At 37.2% G+C, this 16,571-nt stretch overlaps 7 protein-coding genes across 7 annotated transcripts; 5 read left to right on the plus strand and 2 right to left on the minus strand. All coding sequences in view use genetic code 12, as the record gives it.

Annotated features, from left to right (window-relative positions):
* Nucleotides 1-202: 202 nt before the first annotated feature.
* On the plus strand, nucleotides 203-1,696 carry KGF56_003214 (uncharacterized protein; the record flags this gene model as incomplete). Its single annotated transcript, XM_049324525.1, has 1 exon — nucleotides 203-1,696. One exon carries the CDS (start codon nucleotides 203-205, stop codon nucleotides 1,694-1,696), a length of 1,494 nt encoding a protein of 497 aa, XP_049179692.1.
* A 3,910-nt stretch (nucleotides 1,697-5,606) lies between these two features.
* On the plus strand, nucleotides 5,607-7,169 carry NGT1 (Ngt1p; the record flags this gene model as incomplete). Its single annotated transcript, XM_049324526.1, has 1 exon — nucleotides 5,607-7,169. The coding sequence occupies one exon, from the start codon at nucleotides 5,607-5,609 to the stop codon at nucleotides 7,167-7,169; it is 1,563 nt and encodes a 520-aa protein (XP_049179693.1).
* A 348-nt stretch (nucleotides 7,170-7,517) lies between these two features.
* Nucleotides 7,518-8,612, minus strand: PEP8 (retromer subunit; the record flags this gene model as incomplete). Its single annotated transcript, XM_049324527.1, has 2 exons — nucleotides 7,518-8,455; nucleotides 8,597-8,612. 2 exons carry the CDS (start codon nucleotides 8,610-8,612, stop codon nucleotides 7,518-7,520), a joined length of 954 nt encoding a protein of 317 aa, XP_049179694.1.
* Nucleotides 8,613-8,914: 302 nt separating this feature from the next.
* CSC25 (Ras family guanine nucleotide exchange factor) lies at nucleotides 8,915-12,901 on the plus strand (the record flags this gene model as incomplete). Its single annotated transcript, XM_049324528.1, has 1 exon — nucleotides 8,915-12,901. The coding sequence occupies one exon, from the start codon at nucleotides 8,915-8,917 to the stop codon at nucleotides 12,899-12,901; it is 3,987 nt and encodes a 1,328-aa protein (XP_049179695.1).
* A 459-nt stretch (nucleotides 12,902-13,360) lies between these two features.
* Nucleotides 13,361-13,756, plus strand: HTA1 (Hta1p; the record flags this gene model as incomplete). The annotated part of the gene is made up of 1 exon (XM_049324529.1): nucleotides 13,361-13,756. One exon carries the CDS (start codon nucleotides 13,361-13,363, stop codon nucleotides 13,754-13,756), a length of 396 nt encoding a protein of 131 aa, XP_049179696.1.
* Nucleotides 13,757-14,927: 1,171 nt separating this feature from the next.
* On the plus strand, nucleotides 14,928-15,278 carry KGF56_003219 (uncharacterized protein; the record flags this gene model as incomplete). The annotated part of the gene is made up of 1 exon (XM_049324530.1): nucleotides 14,928-15,278. The coding sequence occupies one exon, from the start codon at nucleotides 14,928-14,930 to the stop codon at nucleotides 15,276-15,278; it is 351 nt and encodes a 116-aa protein (XP_049179697.1).
* A 349-nt stretch (nucleotides 15,279-15,627) lies between these two features.
* On the minus strand, nucleotides 15,628-16,158 carry KGF56_003220 (Mg-dependent acid phosphatase; the record flags this gene model as incomplete). The annotated part of the gene is made up of 1 exon (XM_049324531.1): nucleotides 15,628-16,158. The coding sequence occupies one exon, from the start codon at nucleotides 16,156-16,158 to the stop codon at nucleotides 15,628-15,630; it is 531 nt and encodes a 176-aa protein (XP_049179698.1).
* Between the last annotated feature and the right edge of the window lie 413 nt (nucleotides 16,159-16,571).

Genomic DNA, 16,571 nt, shown 5'->3' on the forward strand with positions numbered 1-16,571 from the left:
ACATTCTAAAGAAAATAGTGTCGATAGTATTGGTGGCAGATAGTGTCGGTGTAGTCACTGCTCCACTGTCTCACTTTGCTCGATAGAAGAAGGAGGAAAAAAAAACAACCCGTTCTTTGAAAAACTTTAAAAGCCCATTTAACCTCTTTTGTTATTTTAGTACTCTGTTATTTGACACTACTATAGTTTTAAGCACCCTCTAATGTCGATTAAATCAGACTTGGAAAAAAATCGGGTTCAAGAGTTGGACGATTTATTATCCGCCCTCAAACCAAAAATACTTGAGTATATTTCGCAAGCTGATCCCAACTCAAGCAATTATAAGTCTAGCTCACTAGGAACATATCACGAGCCTCGCTTTTTAAGAGAGAAGTTAATTACGTCAAGTGGTAACAATTTGGATAAGCCATGTACCCCAGAACAACTTGCAGAAACTATTGACAAAGTTCTTGAATATTCGGTAAATACTTGGAATCCAGGATTTTTAGATAAACTATATGCATCAAATAATCCCATTGGTGTTGTATCTGATATCTTGTTAAGCATCTTGAATACCAATTCTCACGTATATACAGTCTCGCCAGTTTTATCCGTTTTGGAGAACTACATTGGCCATAAATATGCGTCTTTGTTTTTCACCAACAATCAAGAAACTTGTGGAGGATTGACCTTTAGTGGTGGTTCCTGGTCAAATATAACAAGTATGCAAATTGCAAGGAGCTTGAAATACCCAGAAACCAAGTCAAAAGGTAATGCCGGGTACAAGTTTGCCATATATACTAGTAAACACTGCCACTACTCAGTTGTTAAGGGAGCAATATTATTAGGATTAGGTTCAGAAAATGTTTTTAAGGTTGATGTAACTCCGCAGGGTCTTTTGAATGTATTGGACTTGGAGAATGTGATTGAAGAGACAATTAAAAAAGGGTTTACTCCGCTATATATAAATGCAACAGCAGGTACAACAGTATTTGGATCATTTGATCCATTTATTCAAATTCACAAAGTTGCTAAAAAATACAATGTTTACTTTCACATCGATGGTTCTTGGGGCGGTAATGTCATATTCTCTCCTCACTATAAGAACAGATTACAAGGTTGTGAATTTGCAGATTCTATTACAGTTAATCCTCATAAAATGTTGGGTATTCCAACCACTTGCTCCTTTTTGTTACTTCCCCATGTTGGAAACTTCCAAGCCACAATGTCGTTGCAAGCACCATACTTGTTCCACGGCAGAGATAATCCAGAGGAAGGAAACTACGACTTGGCAGATGGTACAATGGGTTGTGGAAGAAGAGCTGATTCATTCAAATTTTATCTTGCTTGGTTATATTACGGTGAAAGTGGGTTCCAAGACAGAGTAGACCATGCGTTTAAAATTCAGGGGTATTTTGTAGACAAGATCAAAGCCAATTCTGCATTTGAAATAGTGGGGCCCAAATTTCCTCAGTGCTTGCAAGTTTGTTTTTATTATCATCCACCAAATATCAAGGCCAGCAACACCGAGATCACTAGGTACATTTCGAGAGAGTTACACAAGTTGGGTAAATACCTTGTTGATTTCAGTCCTAACCCTGAAGACGACTCGAAAGGTGAATTTTTCAGAGTGGTTTTCAATTCTCCTATTTTGACAGATAAAATTGTTGACGATTTGTACGATAGTATTGTTCAAGTGGGCCAAGAGTTGGAATGAAAACCGCAGCAGTGAATACCTTTCTATCTGATTGAAAAGTTGATGTAAATAGTGTTATTAAACGGTGCTTAATCGAAAATTCTAATTGCGCCTCACACTACTCTTTATTGGGATAGAGTTGTGGCAAGTATATCTGTTTTGGATAGAAAAAGATAAAATAAAAAAACCTGCATAAAATATAAGCCTGTATGCAGACGCAGAAAGCGATAAATAAGATTTTGATGCATCTTTTAATGGGGATAAATCCGATAAATTAAACTGGACCACTAGAACACAAATAGGGACGTTTTTTTTTCCCATAATTGGAGTGTTGGTATTATATGAGTGTTTGAATGATGTCGTGTCGTAGTCCAGTTACCAGTTTAGTGGGTGTTGGCAATTGACATAAAAGGAAGAATACAGGTATGGCAAGTCTCATAGTCTATATAGCAATAGCCAATTCGAGAAGAGCAAAAAGTAGCTCGTTCTCTCTCTCTCTCTCTCTCTCTCTCTCTCTTTTCCTTGTCCCATCTCTTTTCTTCCCTTTGATGCCACTCATAAAAGATCTGCTTGATTCTTTTTTTGGAGACAAAGTGATTCAACCATAAAACGCCCAATAATAAAAAATTTGTGACACCAAATAATAAAGCTCTTAATAGTGCTTTTACAGTGTGTGTTCCCACTCAAAAAGAGATAAAAAATGTTTCACCACTAGTGGAGGAGCTAGTCTCTAGTCTAACAAATTTGAAGCTCTCCTGTCGCAGGAGCAGAATGTGTCTACAATTTGCATCTCTTTCTCTCTCCCTCTCTCTAATTTTCAAAATAACCCGTGGTAACTCCTTCGATATTGGACACCTTCTCGGTCACATCCAATGCTATCATTAATCATGGTTCAGTATTCAGGTGTTACTAGCGATAATATCCATTGCAACGCTTGTTTAATCACATCTACGTATAAAAGTACTAGGTTTTCCAAGTATAAGAGAAAACCATTTTTTTCTTTCTTTTCACCTTTTATTTTTGTTAGTATTACCTTGTGCTACTAGCTTCTCCAGATATACTGTCAACTTTGAAATACTAAAACAAATGTACAATCCTTATGGATAAGCCTGTAATGATGATTTGGTGTGAAAACGACCCCTCTAACCTTTATAGTTTGAAGTCCGTTTTTTGGTTTATGGTTTCAAATGGTTGTAGCTTTTCTAGGTACGAGTCTCAAGCATCACTGTTATAAGGACACTTTAGTAACCTGTATACACTATAAAGAGGGCTTTCAGTTTATACAACCAAAAATAAAAATGCTCTTCAGCTAGACTATATTTCCGGATAAACTCTATCTCCAAAAAACTCTACCTCCAAAAAACTCTCATAGAAGAAAAAAACAATAAGAAACAGAGAAAGTTGGACACTAGTTACTATCACCTTTTATGACAAAAACCCTAAGGCTTTAAAAAGGTGATAAGAATTTTTTGTTGTTTTTTCGTTTCTAAATCCTATAAAAATAAATGATCAGATGTGTTGAAATGATATGTATACTTAGTAAAATCATATCTTTACTTTCTTGTAGTACCGGTGTAGTATTTCGTGAAAATTTTTTTCTTTTTCCTAGGGAGGAAAGCAAATAGATACCACATATTCAAACGAAAATAATATCCATGTTGCTAATAAAACACCTGAATTCTTTTTCAAGGCTTGTCCGTCTGTGATAGGCAAGGAACTTGAAAAAAGTGAAAATAAAGAGAAGAGGAAAAAAAAAAAAAAAAAAAAGGCAGAAAGAGTAGTGAGTGCTCGATTCAAAAGCGTATGATAATAGTTTTATTGTGTTTCAGCCATTTTTATCACTATTGTAAAGTTTGTAGTCTATAAGTTAAAAGCCCTACCCCACAAACTTAACAAGGACTTGTTCATAAAGAGGACATAAAGTCCAATTGAAAATGGTGCATTTGTCATGATTGAGGGTAATTGTGACAGAAAGAGAAACATATTACGTCATAGAGAAGGTGAATATTTGGCTCACTCTTGGTTACTAGATAAAGCGTTTATTTTTTTACACACATTCTTTTTTATTTATCTAGATGAAGTGGCTTTAATGTAGCCATTATCCTATTTCTATACTAGCGTTAACATTTACAAAAACTCTGGGGTAATCCAAATGATAGACTTAACATGTAAAGAAAAAGGTCAACTATCAAGACAATGTGGTGACTTGAAGTTGTAACCAAGAAATTAGCGTTCATGGTGGAGAGGATGATGATGTGGGTAAGGATTTAGGATGAACGTCACATAGCAACATCGCCTATATTCTTTGAAGTTGCAGTTAAGCGTAAGTTGACGTTACCCTAAAGAGTCTTGGAAGAAAAACTTTATCAGGTGAAGGTAACCAGTTTCAAACAATAAAAAAATTGTAAAATCTCTTACATTCTGGGTATACCATCTCTACTAGCAACACTAGTATTATTTTGCAATAAGATCTGGTTTTTAGTTTTGTGTCATCCAGCGTATAAAAAAAAAAATAAAACTCAATCAGAAGTAAGGTGCGAAAATAAAATTGAAAAAAGTGTGAGATGTTGAAGGTTGGGAAAACAAACTGTTCAGGGATTGCTTTCTTTTCGTAGACCCGTCTATGTGTTTGTTTTTTTTGGTATATTTTGCGGATTCAATTGTACAAGGCGGAATTTTTCAGGTTATGAGGATATCGTTATCTATTAATAAGTGTGCAAGTGACACAAAATTTAAAAATTGAAACAACGTTACATTGTTCAAATCATGAAGCTAAATCCCATACAAAGCAAGACATTATTTTGTATTAATAAAGAGAAAGAGGAATAATTAAGAGGAAGAGAAGGCCAAGTGTACAATGAACCTTAATAGTGAGCTATGCCTGCCTGATTTAAGGTATCAAGGTGTATCAACTCTACAAGCTCATTCATTTTTAAAATCAAGATTGATTTTAACAAATGGCAAAACCTCTCAACTTTTCTTGCATTACCTTCTCGAGCAAAAGAAATCAGCTACATTCGCCTTTTTATTTCTACAACTCTCCCTTCTTCCACCCTTGTGATGTCCTCGTCACCTCAATCTTTTCTTAGAGCACTACATATTTTGCAATGGTTTTAGTAAACAGTTGTTTAAACAAACATTTTCACCAATGTAACAACTGAACATTTTAGATTACAACCCAAGGTACGGAGTAACACAAAAGCAAATTGAGAAAACTATTTATAAAATTCTAATTTGAGGCTGGAAAAAAAATTCAAAAGGTAGGGAGGTGCGGCCTAAATCAGTTGACAGAAATCTTCTTCTTATATGATTGCAGCTAATACATCTACTCTCTTATCTTTTGTTTTCTTGTCTTATCTTACCGGGTTTTTTTTTCTCACCCTTGGATGGTCCAATTAAGCAATCAGCGATTTTCTATTGTTCAGTTACAAACGGCGCTTGTCTATAATCAAGAATAAATAATTGCAAAAAAAAAAAAAAAAAAAATAAGATAAGATTTTATCTAAAAATAAAATAAAGTTTAAAGTATAATTCTAAATTACCTTCTTCTATATAAGACTTTTTTTTTTTTTTTTGAAAAAGACCAAAGAAAAAGCGGGGGATGCCCCACATTGGGGAATGGCACCGATCCTTGTCCATTGCAATAATCACAATTGTACCAGAAACATAAGTTTCAGCTATAAGTATGACTAGATGATGCTTCAAAAAAAGTTTAATATAAAATGGATCATGAAATCACTTGATTGAGTATCCAAAAATAAAAAGCCCCAACTTTAGTGCTTTCCACCATCAGCCTTTCTTGCAAAGACAACAAAAGCAGTAGCAACAGCAGTAGCAGCAGCAGTAACAGCAGCAGCAGCAGTAACAGCAATTACTATATCTTACCTTTTGCCTGCATTAGCTATCATATAATTCCAACTATTACTTAATAATGGCTGATGAAGAAAAAATAACACAACCTGCAGCTGGTGATGTGTCCTCCACGTCCTCGGGCTCCAAGGACCTAGAAGCCACGGCGGCCCAGAACAACGACGAAAATGAAATCCTTGTGTTGAAACATCATACTTCCGCGGAGATAGAATCAAGTGGAAATTGGTATGATAAAAGTGTATCAATCTTTGGACATAAGGTCCGTTATTCAAATGCAATGACTCAAATCATAATGGTTGCATTTGTTATATTTATGACGCCCGGTATGTTTAATGCTCTTTCTGGTATTGGTGCTTCTATTAGTGACAAGAGTACTTCCGATAACGCGGCAGTCGCTTTGTACTCGACTTTTGCTACAATTGGGTTCTTTGGTGGTACTATATGTAACACCATTGGTGTTAGACTGTCCTTGATTTTCGGTGGTACTGGATACGCATTGTATGCTGGTTCGTTGTTGTGTTTTAACCACACTGAAAACAAAGGATTTGTTATATTTTCAGGTGCTATTTTGGGTGTATGTGCAGCTGTCCTTTGGTCTGCACAAGGTTTGGTCGTTTTGAGTTATGCTACCGAGGAAAATAAGGGTAAAGCAATCATGGTGTTTTGGGTTATTTTCAACTTGGGTGCAGTTATTGGTTCAATTATTCCCTTGGCTGACAACATGGAAAACCAAACTTCTTCAGCTAATGATGGAACATTTATTGCATTTATTATTTTGATGTGTTGTGGTTCAGCTATTGCGTTTTTCATGTTACCAACTTCAAAAGTCTGGAAGCTGGATGGTTCAAAAGTTATCTCTCAAAAGCATCCTAATTGGAAAACAGAATTAATTGACTTGTTCAGATTACTTATCAAAGAGCCCAAAATTCTTTTTATGTTCCCAATGTTTTTCGCATCCAATTGGTTCTATACCTATCAGTTCAATAATGTTAACCATGGTATGTTTAATTTACGTACTAGATCACTTAACTCATTACTTTATTGGTTTGCACAAATGATTGGTGCCATTGTCTTGGGACTCATATTGGATTTCAAACGCTTTAAACGTTCAACTCGTGCAAAGATTGGTTGGAGTATTTTGTTCTTAACCGGTTTGGCCATTTGGGGTGGAGGGTTGAAATTCCAGTTGCAGTTCACTCGTGAAGAAACCGAATCTGAGCCACCATTAATTGAGCCAATGGATTTCAAAGACGGAAAGTATATTGGACCAATGTTCCTTTACATTTTCTACGGAGTTTATGACGCTATTTTCCAAACATTTGTTTTATGGACTCTTGGTGCGTTATCAAATAATCCAAAGAAAGTGGCATTGTATGCTGGATTTTACAAAGGTATTCAATCCGCTGGTGCTGCTATTGCCTGGAGATTGGATGCAATCAAGGTTCCATATATGGATTTATTTGCTTCGTCTTGGGGTTTGGTCCAAGGTTCTCTTTTGATTGGATTACCTTTGATTTGGTTTAAAATAAAGGACCACACTGATGCTTTGAAAGACGGAATGGATGACGTTGTTGGATTAGAGGAAATTGAAGTTGTTAAATCCAATGTCGAGCACAAGGAGTAGAAGCCGCAGTTGAAGTAGGAGCGGCAATAGGAGCGGGAATAGGAGCGGGAATAGGAGCGGGAATAGGAGCGGGAATAGAGGGATCAGTTTCAACAAACTGCTAATAGTTAGTATATATATGTAAGTGCCTAAAGATTTAATTTAATAATTGACAATTGTTACTTTTTCTCCTTAAGGAAAAGCTAGGACAAGAGTCGACATCAGTAAACCGCACAAAGAGGTAATCGCACCAACTTGGTCGTCTGACTTACTACTTCTTTTTCTTTTTCTTTTTCTTTTTCTTCTTTTTCTTCTTCTTCTTCTTCTTCTTCTTCTTCTTCTATCTTCTTTCTACTACTTCTTCTTTTTCTACAGGTCTCTAAATAGTATAATCTCACTTTGTTTGAAATACCGTCTAGCGTCTTCATCAATAAGCACAAGCGAAAGATATGTCCTCACCGAAAATTTCTTATTTACATCTTTGTAAGTTGGAGTCAAATCAAATCCGCTCAAGAATAACCTAATGGGAATCGTTTCACCTTTAACAGGAGCTCCGTCCATTATCTCGAATCTCACCACAGTTTCGCTATCAGTCACTTGATTTGGCGGCGATCCAACAGTCTCGCGTCTTATCAAAGACAACTCCATGTGCTTTATTTTCAACCTCACCAATAAAAAGAAAATGCGACCAATAATGACGTCCTTCAATGACAGTTTTGACTTTGAGTACTCAAACTCTATATGTAGACAATCCTCAATACCTACATCCATCTTGACACTGTGAACATCTTTGCTCATTCTCGGTGTCGATTGAAGTGCCTGTTCGTTCCCCCCAAGCTCCCTCGATCTAGCTTCATCGTTCGATTTCGTATAATACTGATATACCCATAATTCCTTCTCTCTCGATATTTCTGAGCTTGATTTCCTCAACATTGTTACCTTGACGTAATAGCGCAATTTTGCGTTTTTGCCTCTGTAGCTTTCATACTGTTTCTCCACATTTCTAAACTCAAATGGATACGACTCAGGATGAGTTAATTGAGAAGGTGCTGCTAATTCAGTCGCCAACGAAAGAAAATTCGACGAAACCAAACCATCAATGTTTGTTTCTATCGACCCCAAAAGTTCAACTTTGACTCCTTGGTGATCTAACCTCTTGCTCTCCTTAGTTCGAAGCGTTACCACACCTTTAACCGATTCACCATCTTTATATATTGGAACCCTCTCTATTCTGCCATGCGCAGTTTTCACCTCCGTATGCTTTCTAGTGTCTTCATCATCAAGTCTGATCTCAATCTCAATTGGCGCTTTAAAAAATATCGACATATCAATATACACTCAATTGGGCCCCCCGTCTTAAAAAGAAAAAGAAAACAAAGCCCCTAGTTTAAAGTTATTTGTTGACCTAAACGTGCTCTCTCTTATTATTCCTGGTTTCTAATTTGCACAATCGTGAGGTCCCATAAAGAAAAAATAAAATAAAAAATAAAAGAAAAAAAAAAAAAAAAAAAAGGACAAATTATAAAATTCCAATTCTACATAAGTCAGACCTTTCAGAAAGTACTCACATTGTTTAATAAACGTCCGTCAAATTTTGTTTAGGCTAAGCACTAGTAGTAGCTTTGGCATTGATATGGTGACCAAACTCCTATAATTCACTTTGTTCTAAAAGAAAGAGAGAAAAAGAGAGAGAAAGAGAAAAAGTGCTTGAGGGCCACCAAGAGATTAGAGTATTATACCATATAAATTGGAGTTTTACAATTTCAATGTCTTCGAGACAGTTCATGCTTGACGAAATTGCACCGGATACACTTGCGCCAGGTGATAACAACGTCGGTATTCTGGAAAAGCTGAAACATATTGATACTGTTATTGCATTGTATGACTTTCCCGGGACACAGGCATCACACTTATCCTTGAGTTTGGGGGATACTGTGTATGTTATAACAAAGTCCGCAACAGGCTGGTGGGATGGGGTAGTCATTGGCAGTAATGGCAAACTACATAGGGGCTGGTTCCCCCACAATTTCGTTCGTTCGGTGAACTATGTGCAGCCCGTGTTGAAGAAATTAAAAGACAATATAGAATTGGATTCCATCACCGCTGCAAATACTGCTGCAAATGTGCTACTACCATCCTTTGCCAACTTTTTGCAGAATAGTTTAGGTGAGGGAGACAAAAGTTCGCCTCTGAACTCCAGTCGAAAGAACTCGGTAGTAAGTTTTGCCAGCTCGGAAACAAGCATACCTTCCGAAATAAAGCAACCACAGCCGCGTTCGCAATCTGTCCAACTTGAACAAACACGACAAAGTGTAGATCAGTCGGATGATCGTACTCAGCAGCAGCAACAACAACAACAACAACAACAACAGCCGAGGCGCTGTCGAAGTCTAAATCCAACAGAGCTGTACATTGACGGATCATCAAGAACCGGAAATTCATCAACACATTCAGATCAGCAATGGTACTCCCAGCGAGGAAATACACTAAGTAGTGAAGATGGTGATGATTCTTTAATTATTCTCGAAACTGAAGAGGCGGTGAAGTTGGTAGAACAATATAGGGCCGCTAACAATGAGATTGTAACGTGGATTCCTCGGTATACTACCAACGGTGATTTTGTATTTTATTGTGATGAGTTGAAGGTCTTTTGTGATTCTGTACCGATTATTGAATTCAGACCCGAAGATCTTACAAAGACTTTTGCTTTTCCCGCTCCTGATGTATTAAAGGATGCAACAATCTATATGCTAAATGGGTACCAGTCATCGGAAAACATTTTAGGTCCTCGTGAGACTTCCTCCAACGCTTCATTTGACTCGGCAAAAAGAGATTCTCAATCTTCCGTGAGTACACAAAGCAGCAGCGCATCTTCGTATCACCATTTCAAACGTCCCTTTTTCTCAGTTCATAATATGTTTTACAGCCACACTTCCGACATCTCCCATTGGACAAAGTTGCGAGAAGAAATCAACTATATACTAGACTTGATTACAAAGTTGCTCAAAGATAACAATCAACAATGGTACCAGACCCATATTAATAGGTTAAACAAACTATTGGTAATCACATGGGCTTCTGCTAGACTTGACCAGGCTGACTACAACAATACTGAATATGAGAGTATCATAAAGGAAAGACTCATAAAAGTTTGCAACTTATTTGCGCAAATCCAAGTGAACGGTACATTACATTTTGCTGGTGCTTCCAACCAGAAACATGAACCAACTTCCATTGAAGGTAAACACGATATTGCTAAGTTGTCGTCGTCATTGTCGTCATCGTCATCGTCATCAGAAAAAGGTACAGATACTAAGTTTGCCAATAAAATAATAAGTGATATCAGTGGGTTAAGAGACAATGCAAATTCCTTGATAGAAACGTTTCTTGAATTGAGCCTAGATAAAACATTAAAGCCCAGAGAGTACAGTTCCTCTGAAGCGTCTGACGAGGAGGTGGTTCAAGAAAGATGGAATTTATTACCACAAGTTTTCCCGCGATTCTTACTGGAGGAATATAATGGGGGAAACTGGTGCAATCCATTTTTTGCGTCAAAAAATACTTTTATGAACGCGAGTGGTGATGATCTCAAGAATCGTGACCATTCCAAAGTATTAATCGACCATCATACCTATGAGCTAATGCGGCAGCATCTGGAGGAAATAATTAATATATCTAACGAGTGTTTAGCTATTTTACCAGCTGATTGGGATGCAGAAGCTACAGAAGTGTCTTCTCAAAAAACGAATGACAGAAATTCCCAGATTTTGAGATTGATGTACAAATTTCTCCACCGAGCAAGTCTAATGATCGATCTCATGGAGTCGTTTGATTTTACTGTGTTTTGCTTGATTCGGAAAAGTGACTCAGGAAACAAAGAAGGTGTACTGAAAATTAAGGAATCTTTTGCAGCATTATCATTGTCGGATCAAAAAAACGCATTGGAAACAAATCTCTCTTTTGACCATCCTATCGTACTTGAATTCTTCCAATTCAAACAACAATTCCATGATTTGATTCTGAAAGTAATAATAGCAACGCAATCGTTGACTGTGGACGGAGCAGAAGCTTTCAAAGTACAGGATGTTGGGGATCCTCTATTTTATGACAAGGAAATTTTAAAAAATTACACCGAAAAGACAGCAATGCTTCTCTCGAATGTATTGCTTGAACAAGACTTTGAGCCTGAGTCCTCATCATGCGAGGACGTGTTGTCTTCTTATTTGGAAGAAGTGGTTCAATTTTGTCATACTGCCCCAGAAGTAACACAAAGGTTAATCGAAGAACGAGAAACTATTATAAACTATGCATCGCGTGTTATGCACGATAATTTCGATGTGCAGTTGTTACTCTTGGAACGAAACAACACGATTTTGATTGAGAAATCTGAGGATCATTCGTATTACAGTGGAGGACAGAAGAGTGCAGAGGATACACCATGGTATTTAGAAGGCGATGAGGAGCATAATTTATTGTTGGATGTGAAGGGAAATATCAAGGGAGGGACTAAGGAAGCATTGGTTTGCCATTTGACGCATCATGATATGTTTGATAGTCAATTTAATGCCAATTTTTTGTTGACCTTCCCGACTATGATGACATTGGAAGAATTGATTACATTACTAAAAAAAAGATTTGAGATTGAAGCACCAGATGGCTTAAGTTTCGAAGAGTATAATCATTGGATCATGCGAAAACAGAACCCCATTCGACTAAGGGTGATGAACATCATGAAATTGCTTATTGAAAAGAACTGGTGTCCTTCATACTTTGACGAATCTGTGTTGACACAATGGCTAGATTTTGCAGAATCCTCTACGGTGCAGTCATTTTCGATTGGCAGGCTACTCGCGGCCGATTTGCGGAAGCTACTACGAGGAGAGATGCGGTTCCCAGAACGAACTCCTGTTATACCTCATACTAAGCCTCCAGCACCATTGACCAAGGGTTCATCGATACTGAAGAAATCGAAGTTGTTGGATATCGACCACGTCGAGCTCGCACGACAGCTTACGATTCGAGAGTTTCGTTACTATTACAAAATCTCCAAGTTTGCTTGCTTGGCTAAAATTTGGGGGAAAAAGTCTGGACTTCACGAAAGCACACAGTCAATTACCGATTTTATCAAGGCGTCAAACCAGTTGACTAACTTTGTTGCATACATGATATTAAGAAAGCCGGAACCTAAAAAAAGAGTACAAATTATTCGTTATTTCATTCAAGTGGCTGAAAAGTGTCGACAGTATAATAACTTTTCATCTATGACGGCTATCATATCAGCGCTATACTCCTCGCCCATACATAGACTACGCAAGACTTGGAATTTTGCTAGTCCCGAATCATTGGACCAATTGAAGAACATGAACAAGCTAATGAACTCTACTAGAAATTTCAACGAGTACCGTGATGTTTTGAAGTTTATCGGATCAGAGCCCTGCGTTCCGTTCTTTGGAGTTTACCTATCAGACTTGACGTTTGTGTTTCAAGGGAACCCAGACTACTTACTCAACAGAACTAATATGATAAACTTTGCTAAACGAGCAAAGACTTCTGAAATAGTATCAGGTATTGATAGATTCAAAAATGCAGGTTACAACTTCCTTGAGGTGTTTGAGATTCAAAAATATTTAGATGAATGGTTTGAAAAGTGTCCATCTATAGAAGAGCAGTATCAGATATCCTTAAGACTTGAGCCGAGAGAACAGAACGCCGCTATCGGGGTAGGAAACTTTAAAAGTTTGAGAACAGCGTGAATAAAAAAACGGGTTGATCATTTATCTTGGGAACAATAAATAAGAAAAAAAAGAAGAAGAAAAAGAAAAAAAGAAAAAAAGAAAAAGGAAGGGGAAGGGAAGGGGATGTTTTATGAATGAGCATGCGGGAGGTAAGAGAGTGTGTGGATCTTAGCCAAAGAGGAATTGTAAAGATTGTAATATGGCAACAGTTACAATACCTCTAAATGAACACCAACTTTCTCTTGTGATCTACTTCTGATAAACAACTGAATTTTGGTAAAAGAAGAAGAAAGAGAAAAAGATGAGGTAAATGATACTTCACTTTGGGTAATTTTGAGTCCGTTCCGAGTAATGTATGATATGTATAAAATTTGGTTGCAAAACTCTACAAACTTATAAAAGCTGCGAGCTTTTCCTTCTCCCCCCCTCCCCCTTGGTTTTTTCTTTTCTCTTTTACTTCAACGCAGCAAATTGATAATGCCCGGAGGAAAAGGAAAAGCAGGTTCAACGGCAAAGGCTTCAACTAGCAGATCATCCAAGGCAGGTCTAACATTCCCAGTTGGAAGAGTCCACCGATTATTGAGGAAAGGAAACTATGCACAAAGAGTTGGTTCGGGGGCTCCAGTATACTTGACATCGGTTTTGGAGTACTTGGCGGCAGAAATCTTGGAGTTGGCTGGAAATGCTGCTAGGGACAACAAGAAGTCTCGAATTATTCCTAGGCACTTACAATTGGCCATTCGCAATGATGAAGAGTTGAATAATTTGTTGGGAAATGTAACTATAGCTCAAGGAGGGGTCTTACCGAATATCCATCAAAATTTGTTGCCAAAGAAATCCGGAAAAGGGTTGAAGTCTTCTCAGGAAATATGATACTTGGTGGTGGTGGTGTTAGTACTATTACTCTATGTAGTTTTTGTTGACGAGAACGTAGTTTTGGGGGTAAGTGTCGGAATCCTTAATTAATGTTCACTTACAATAAACTGACTATGTAGCATCTATCTGGTATGGACTTATTATAGCTCACTCCGCTGCTGTAGAAGTCTACAACTGAATAAATTCTTTTACAACTTTTCTACAACTGAATAAATTCTTTTACAACTTTTCTACAACTGCAAATTTTCATTTGCAGTTACATTATAACTTTAACAAGTTGTATATTTTGCAGCAATATTATCATATGGTAGCGTTATAACATACAATACCTATATAGGCGCTCCTTGCTTTGTGAAACCAAGGGATGCCAATTTCACATAAAAATCCGAAAAAGGAAATTTTCGGAGCATCAAATTGAGACCTGGTTCAAAAAAATCAAAGTGTAGGAAACTATCTTGTACTGGGGTTGTCAACAGTTTGTTTGCTTTCGGGTATATTGATACTCCGCTGCAATTCTGGAAAAAACGGCTCTACATCTACAAGTTAATTGATTACAAAAACGAGCTCACACAAAAAGAATCAAGCCAATAATTTTTGCCAAGGTGGCTTCTCGAGTAGTCTTTACAACGACCTTTATTTATTTCTAATTCTCTCCAAATTGTTTCCTCATCACAGGAAGAGTTACCTCCACAACTTATCTGTATATTTATGTTGTTACAATTGACTTCCTATTTACACAGTGATAGTATTAATGAAGCACCCGTAAAATGATAAGCTCCCTCACTTGCTCTAATAACTTCAAAGTTTTCCATCTTCAATGCCCCCACAATTTTCACAAATAAACACAATACCAGAAGGTAGTAGAAACAGTGTTTCACTTTACAAAAATATCGGCGGGGGGGGGGTGTGTGTGTGGGGGGGGGGGGGGGGGGAGGTTCTTTTCGACTTCTATTCCAGTGTATTAGGACTCATTACTTTGCGGTCGAAAATAAGTGTAAAATCGCGTTTCTGACTGAGGAAGAGTGGCTTTACGAATTGAGGGGGAGGGGGGGGGATTCCAGAAAAAGAAATAAAACAGAAATAAAATTAAACTAAAAAACAAATTTAAATAGACCTCTCTCTTTATATTTCAAACCTTACTTCTTGACTGATTTTTACTCACCACCTCATGTCTCTCAAACTCAAGAATAGATCCAATAGGGCACGCAACTGGAAGATAGGTTTAGTGTCCGGTGCGGTTATAATTGGCACGTCTTATTTGATACTCAACACCTTCCCCCACTTGAAAACATCGATCTATAATGTTATTTATGGTACCGAGGATGAGCTGGAAGAAGATGACGAACGAGATATACAAACGCGGCGAGTTGTCATAGAAAGTGAACATTCCGATCCAAATAATAGAAACAAAACGATTGATTTGTTTCAGTCCGAGAGAGCTTTTAATGCACAAGACAAAGACAATGAAATTTCGACTTGGGCTGTCTCTGAACTCAAGTCATGGTTGGTCAAGGTATGATAGAATGATCAGTTTTTTTTATTATTTTTATTATTATTATTACATATATTAGAAAATACAATACCATAATACTAACATGCAAACCTGTTTTTTTTTCTTTTTTTTAAGAATGAAATCCACCTGCCACCCAGCGCTAGTCACGACGATCTAGTATCGTTAGTTGTCTCTATCAAGAGGAAAGGGCAAAAATGAAATAACTATCGTGAGGTATGCAATAGAAATACCATTTCGAAATCTCTATAAAGCTGTATTTTTTACTTTCTAAAAACTAATTTTAAAATATACAAAAAAATCTATCTATCAATCTATCTGTCTCTTCTCTTCTTCTTTATCTTCTTTTTGAGCGTATTCACTGCAGAAACTTGGACCATCTCTCCAATCCATCTTGAAACACTTGCTTAGTCAAGCCGACGGACTCGTCTGGAACATGGACGAATAAACAATTTATGGATTCTACATCACGGTTTCTGAGTTCATCGTCATATAATATGAAATTGCCATTTTTCAATTCCTCTGTCATTCCTAATTGCTTCGCTGCAAGTTTAATATGCTTTATCTTAGATCCTGCACCCCATTGTAATGTGTCAAAGTACGTGATTGCTGCTCGATTATTTATCTTGAGCAAAGATAAGATTTTTTTGGCAACTTCGGGAGTGGCCGTTCGGCTTGCTCCAATGATTTTCACGTTATTCTCAACCAACTCTTGTATAATCGATTCAACATGCGGATAAAAAGACAATCTCATACCTGATCTATCAATGATTTCTGAAGATGAAATTGCTTTCAATGGCGGCCTGATGTGAGTGTCGCACCAACATGGCCACAATGTATAGTCAAGATCAAAGACAATAGCTTTTGGATAGGCATACTTGATGGTCATATTTCCTGAGTACTTTCTGGAGTTATTTATTATTGGGATGCTAATCAATATCTTTCAATCCATCTCATTTCTAATAATGGGAGGCAACAAAGTTGATAAAGGAAAAAAGCGTACGGCAGGTAGCGCATAGATAACAGGATGATAAAAAAAAAACAACCACTCCCTGTTAGTAAAGGAACAAAAAAACGATTAAGACCGATAAACTTAAATAGAAAGACCAATCAGGCTATTGGGGGGCGTTTCATTTTCAAGGACCTCTTTTCCGAAATAGTTTGCAAGGGACAGTTTGATTTGGATTTTGTCTTACTGTTAGGCTGACTAGATCAAACGTTCATTCTCACAAGCAGCCCGCACCTACATTTTTCAGTAATATAATGGAGTTTCTCCAATGAATTAACTTATACCAGAGCTAG

This window comes from Candida oxycetoniae (assembly GCF_023343755.2).
Source record: "Candida oxycetoniae strain CBS 10844 chromosome Unknown scaffold29, whole genome shotgun sequence".
In the NCBI taxonomy this organism is placed as follows: domain Eukaryota; kingdom Fungi; phylum Ascomycota; class Pichiomycetes; order Serinales; family Debaryomycetaceae; genus Lodderomyces; species Lodderomyces oxycetoniae.